The sequence below is a fragment of the Mustelus asterias genome, chromosome 8, assembly GCF_964213995.1.
Source record: "Mustelus asterias chromosome 8, sMusAst1.hap1.1, whole genome shotgun sequence".
Taxonomy (NCBI): domain Eukaryota; kingdom Metazoa; phylum Chordata; class Chondrichthyes; order Carcharhiniformes; family Triakidae; genus Mustelus; species Mustelus asterias.
The window spans coordinates 21,375,288-21,382,131 of record NC_135808.1 but is presented as its reverse complement, the minus strand read 5'-3'; the positions used below and the strand labels follow the sequence as shown (position 1 = coordinate 21,382,131).

At 41.8% G+C, this 6,844-nt stretch overlaps 1 protein-coding gene across 1 annotated transcript; it reads right to left on the bottom strand.

Moving 5' to 3' along the window:
* Positions 1–5,123: 5,123 nt before the first annotated feature.
* LOC144497849 (muscarinic acetylcholine receptor M2-like) lies at positions 5,124–6,491 on the bottom strand. Its single transcript, XM_078219290.1, has one exon. It carries the CDS (start codon positions 6,489–6,491, stop codon positions 5,124–5,126), a length of 1,368 nt encoding a protein of 455 aa, XP_078075416.1.
* Between the last annotated feature and the right edge of the window lie 353 nt (positions 6,492–6,844).

The following is a 6,844-nucleotide window of genomic DNA, read 5'->3' as shown; positions in this document are numbered from 1 at the left end:
AGCTAGGAATCGAACCCGGATCCTTGGCTCTGCAAGGCAGCAGTGCGAACTACTGGGCCACCATAATAAATAACGGCAATTTTATGTGCAGGTGTGCGTGTCTGCGGGGCAGAGAGAAAAAGACTAATTGAGAAGGGGAAGGCGACAAGAGGCAGAGGCTTGCGAGATGAAAGGTTAAGATGTTAGATTTCTGCATTTGTAATGAGAGATTATGGAGGGTTTTAACTGCGAGTAAATAGGTTGGATCGAAATTTGCTTTGTGAGACAAGTGGTGCAACTGATTTTTGGGTTGTTGAATTTTAAAAGCGAATGCAGAGGTGTTGAGGAATATTTGCATCCTACAGGGGTTCCATCAGTAAACAATGGGCGGTATATTAAATTATATTGACCTGAAAATGGAGACAAAACAGAAAACATGACGTTGAGTTCATAGATGTGTTTAAGAAGAACGAAACCTGAGATGAAAGGGGGAAAATTGTTTAAGTAAAGAGGTGATTAACTGAGTCGAGTGGTTGTGGGGAAAAGCCCTGGAGAGTAATTCATTTGTGTTGGTTGGATGCTGAGAGGCTGTGAAGGTTTTGAATTAGAGTCAGCCTCTGTGTTAAGCCCAGAGCGTATTTGCTTTAGGAAACCTTTTACTTAAACTGTGTTATATTAATGTACATATTACTTTATAACAAAAACATCGCCTCTACGACGATCAAGTAGTAATCCAGATTTCAGGGGTTAAGGATTTCAGTTCCCGACTGACTCATTCAGGGAAATACATTGAAACTAATAACAGCCTTGATAGCTGCATCGACACAATGACATTCCACAAACATGCGTTTTGGATTTGGCGACAGAGTTTACCTGAATATTTACTCCCCAGGACACGAGGCTTCCTGCTGCCACTGGACATCTTCCAAGATGCTACTGATACGAGGTACGAATGATACTACTACCTAACTGAGCTCATTTCGGATTGGATGTAGAGCCAGACGGGAAGTGTGTCTCCGCTGGAAGTGGAATCGAATCATGCACAGTTAGTATTAATCCACTCCATATCTGAGCCATCTAATCCAACCGTTCTCAGCCCTGCCCCGTGCTCAAATGGCACAGTAGCGGTTACATGAGTTAATTTATGTGTTATTGTGTTGTAAAAGTGAACATTTCTCACTAATCAGGCTGACGCTATGTTTGGTGGTTCTTAATTTTGGGAAAATTCATCTTCCAGCTCACGTTATTAAATTCTAATAATCAGCACATTCTTCATTTATAACACCAATTACAAACCTATTGGAACTAAATGAAATGTGTTTCGAACATTACATACAAAGAACAAAGAACAAAGAACAGTACAGCACAGGAAACAGGACCTTCGGCCCTCCAAGCCTGTGCCGCTCCTTGGTCCAACTAGACCAATCGTTTTTATCCCTCCATTCCCAGGCTGCTCATGTGACTATCCAGGTAAGTCTTAAATGATGTCAGCGTGCCTGCCTCCACCACCCTACTTGGCAGCGCATTCCAGGCCCCCACCACCCTCTGTGTAAAAAACATCCCTCTAATATCTGAGTTATACTTCGCCCCTCTCACCTTGAGCCCGTGACCCCTTGTGAACGTCACTTCTGATCTGGGAACAAGCTTCCCACCATTCACCCTATCTATCCCCTTCATAATCTTGTACACCTCTATTAGATCTCCCCTCATTCTCCGTCTTTCCAGGGAGAACAACCCCAGTTTACCCAATCTCTCCTCATAGCTAAGACCCTCCTTACCAGGCAACATCCTGGTAAACCTTCTCTGCACTCTCTCCAACGCCTCCACGTCCTTCTGGTAGTGCGGCGACCAGAACTGGACGCAGTACTCCAAATGTGGCCTAACCGGCGTTCTATACAGCTGCATCATCAGACTCCAGCTTTTATACTCTATACCCCGTCCTGTGAAGGCAAGCATACCATATGCCTTCTTCACCACCTTCTCCACCTGTGTTGCCACCTTCAAGGATTTGTGGACTTGCACACCTAGGTCCCTCTGTGTTTCTATACTCCTGATGATTCTGCCATTTATTGTATAATCCCTCCCTACATTATTTCTTCCAAAATGCATCACTTCGCATTTATCCGGATTAAACTCCATCTGCCACCTCTCCGCCCAATTTTCCAGCCTATCTATATCCTGCTGTATTGCCTGACAATGCTCTTCACTATCCGCAAGTCCAGCCATCTTTGTGTCATCCGCAAACTTGCTGATTACACCAGTTACACCTTCTTCCAAATCATTTATATATATCACAAATAGCAGAGGTCCCAGTACAGAGCCCTGCGGAACACTACTGGTCACAGACCTCCAGCCGGAAAAAGACCCTTCGACCACTACCCTCTGTCTCCTATGGCCAAGCCAGTTCTCCACCCATCTAGCCACTTCTCCTTGTATCCCATGAGCCTTAACCTTCTTAACCAACCTGCCATGTGGGACTTTGTCAAATGCCTTACTGAAATCCATATAGACAACATCCACGGCTTAACCGTGTAATGTGGGCATTGGCGCTGTTTTGCTGCAGGAAGATAAAATAGGAATTGAGAAATCAATCGGATATTTTTCACAGAAAGTAACAGTACATCAGAAGAAATATTCAACAGTGGAAAAGGCGACATTGCAAGTAACTCCTCAGAGATGATTATATATACTGACCACAATTCTTTGCAATTTCTGCAGAACTTATGGGATGCAAATGCACGACTCTTCCAGTGGAGATTATTAATGCAAACATTCAATTTGAAAATGATCCATGTCACTGGATGGAAGGTATCATTGAAGGTGTGTTGTCAAGAATTTAAATTCAAAGCACTTTGATGTGGTTAATCGAAAAGTTGAGTGGAACTAACTTCATTCTTTCCGAAGACTTTCATGATTTATGCATGTTGATTATATTCTAATAGTTCTTTACAGACCTAACTATAGTATGTAATAAGAAATGCGCTAAGAAAAGGAAAACGTCTTTCCAAAGATGATATTTCATCTTTTTTCGAATAGAAATGTATTTTTTTACATTCTTGTGATTGTATTAGCTGTGGAAATAAAAAAGGAATGTATGTGTGTGTGTGTGTGTGTGTGTGTGTGTGCATGTGTGTGTGTGTGTGTGTGTATGTGCATGTGTGTGTGTGTGTGTGTGTGTGTGTGTGTGAAAGAGAAAAGTGTTAGTTGACAGGGGGAAGGTCCAAGAGACAGATTGTCTGCGAGGCTTAAGATATGAAAGGTTGAGGTGTTAGATTTGTGCATTTGTAATGAGAGGGTTTTAACTACAAGTGAATAGGCTGGTTCAAAATGTGCTTTGTGAGAAAGTGGTGAAACTAGTGTTTGGACTGGTAAATTTTAAAAGCGAATGCAGAGGTGTCGAGGAATATCTGCATCCGACAGGAGTCCCATGAGTAAACAATGGGTGGTATATTAAATTTCATTGACCTGAAAGTCGAGACAAAATAGAAAACATGATGTTGAGTTCGAAGATATGTTTAAAGACAATGGAATCTGAGATAAAAAAGGGGAAATTTGTCTAAGAAATGGGACACTTAACTGAGTCGAGTGGCTGTGTGGAAAAGCCCTGGAGAGCAATTCATTTGTGTTGGATGCTGAGAGGCTGTGAAGATTTTGAATTGCAAACAGCCTCTCCGTGTTAAGCCCAAAGAGTGTTTGTTTTAGGAAATCTTTTATTTAAACTGGGCTATATTAATATACATCTTACTTTATAACAAAAACATCTCCTATAGGATAATCAAATAGCAATCCAGATTTCAGGGGTTAAGGATTTCTGTTCCCGACTGACTCACTCAGCGAAACACATTGAGACTAACAACAGCCTTTATAGCTGCAAAAACACAATGACATTTCACAAACATGCGTTTTGGATTGAGGGGCAGAGTTCACCTGCATATTTACTTCCCAGGACACGAGGCATTCTGCTGCCGCTGGGCATCTTCCAAGATGCTACTGACCCTATCTGAGAGCATTTGATGTAAAGGAAGTGGATTGTTGTCGTTCAGTTAATATTAAACTTAACCCTGTTATGACCCAGCTAATTTGAGGGTAAAGCCTCGTGCTGATAAAGATAATAAATTCACCAGCAGAACCCATTTCATGCGTTGATGTCAATCTGGGCCATATGGCGATGGATTATTCGACGATCAGGGGAACCAATCCGAAGATTTAAATGGAATTAAATGCTCATTGCCTATAAATTTATTTTCCAAACTAAGGAAGAATAATGAAAATGGTGATAGATGTTATTCCCGCAAGAAGTATTGTGTGTGTTGTGTGGTTTGAAGCAGTTGGAATTTTTTCAGTTCTCTAACCAAAGGCAGGTTATTGGCTAATATTCACCGAACCAAGGTTAATTACCATCATTGTTTCTGCTCTGTATTGGCTATGGAGCCAGACACGGATGGCGTCTACGCTGGAAGGTGGAATCGCATTATGTTCTGTTTGCATTAATTCAGTCGATATCCCAGACATCTAATCGATCCGTTCGCATTCCCGCCCCTTCCTAATATTACACAGTAGCGGCTACATTAATTCATTGATAATTTTATTGTGTTGTAAGGGTGAACATTTCGCACCAATCATGCTGATGCGATGTTTTATGATTCTTCATTTTGGGAAAATATATCTTCCAGCTCACTTATTAGTAAATTCTAATTATCTTCACATCCTTCATTTATAACACCAATTACAAACCTATTGGAACTAAATGAAATGTGTTTCGAACATTACATACAATAGATATCCTCTTCATTCTTTCATGGAGTGGCACCGTCAACATTTGTTGCCCATCCACAATTACCCTTCAACTGAATGGCTTGCTATGCCATTTCCGAGGGCAGTATCGAGTCAAAAAACATTTCTGTCTGTCTGACCTAGCCAACATTTCTCATCTCCAGTAAATCAATAGAAATGAGTTCTCGCTGGTCTGGGTTACCCATCCAGCGACATCACCAATGCCGTTCTCGCGAACACAACCACTACTAACACCACAGACATGAACCATATTCTGATACAATGTGAACATTAATTCCATGCATTTTAGATATATGTTACGAGAGTCGCCACCACCACGACAGATAAAGTGTTCATAAAATTCTGCTTATTCATTTTATCGCACTAATATTCCTGCACTGACACACGAGAAGATGCTTGAAGGTTTTCTTGAAGATCGGATTACAGAGCGCGTAGCAAGCGGGGTTGACAGTGCTGTTGATATAACAGAGCCAATATCCGATAGTCCAGGCTGTGTCGGGGACAGTGCTTGGACTAACGGTGTAAATGAGCACCATGACAAAGTATGGGCTCAAGGTGATGATAGATGCCAGGAGAAGAGCCAGGACAGTCCGAGTCACCTTCTTCTCTCGGGACGCGGCTCCCTTCCTCTTCTCCGCAGTTGTGCTGGCAATTCTAATGATCTTCTTCTCTGCTCTGATGTTCCTCTCATTCCCATTCTTGCTGCTGACATCTGGCACTATTCTGGTTGTGGTGCCACATTCGGCACCCCTTTCAAATTTGCCAGCTGCATTGATGGAAGAGAGTTTGGGGCTGTCCATTCTGAAATGGTTTGATGGGACCACACTGGGGCAAGGTGATTTATTGAGAATCCGCGTCGCCTCTTGGCTACCATTACCAGTTATTGTTTCTCCAGTTATTTTGACATTTTGTAGTATACCATGTCCCAAACAATTGGCACCACCTGGTATGTTATTAGTGTTTGGATCCATTCTATTGCCTTTCATTAGAGAGGGTAAAATGCTGCCCTTGGAAAATTCGGGTACCTTTTTATTCTCTTTCATTCGACTTTTGCTGGCTCGCATTATTTGCACAGACAGGATAATTATAATGAGCGTAGGGATATAGAAGGTAGCTACCGCAGTGCCAAATATGATCGTTGGATTTGAGAGGAACTGTACATAACACTCGCCCTCACTAACTGTCCGCTCTCCTACGATGAATTGCCAACAGAGAATGGAAGGAACCCAGATGATAAAGGACACCATCCAAATAGCTACGATCATCATCCCTGCCACCTTCGCTGTTCTCTTCACGGGGTAGCTCAGGGGCCTGGTCACACAGAAGTAGCGGTCAAAGCTGATGACTAGAAGGTTCGTGCCAGAGACATTGCTGACAAAATAATCCAGAGCGATCCACAAATCACATACCACTGGGCCCAATGACCAGTAGCCCATTACAATGTAAGTGGTGTATAGGTTCATAGAGAACACGCCAATAATCAAATCAGCGCAGGCCAAGCTGAAAAGAAAGTAATTGTTAATAGTTTGTAATTGTCTGTTTAGTTTGATAGAAACAATGACCAAAATGTTTCCAATAATTGTCACCAAGCTTAAAGCAACAGTTACAGTCACAATGAGGACCACTTTGAACGTTTTGTAAGAACTCCCTCTTTCGCCATCAAACAAGTGTATTGGGTTGCTGAGAGATGTGTTGACCTCCGTTGAGTTTGCCATCATTCACTTCTGATGTGTAGTTAGCACTGACAAGGCCAAAATGCAGAAAAAAGAAAAAAGAAATTAGAAATCATTTCTGATGTATCAGAGTTAATAGTCAACAGGCAACTCAATGACTTTCAACCAGCAAGTACACGAAAAAAGCTATCTCTTCTTACAAACTTTAATACCTTTGGCAGGAAGGGCTCGGTTTCAATTCGGAATAATCTCAAAGTACATTTAATTATGAATTCATCCTTAATTACTAGCATGGAACTGATCGCAGATGATGATGAGCGACGTTTCAAATATATCCCTCAAGGCTCAGAGATTTATTGATCCACAATAACTCGATTCGACTCCTTTGACAACTTAAA

What these genes read in the sequence shown, in the direction of transcription:
- LOC144497849 (XM_078219290.1), bottom strand. Translation starts at nt 6,491, where the DNA reads ATGATGGCAAACTCAACGGAGGTCAACACATCTCTCAGCAACCCAATA.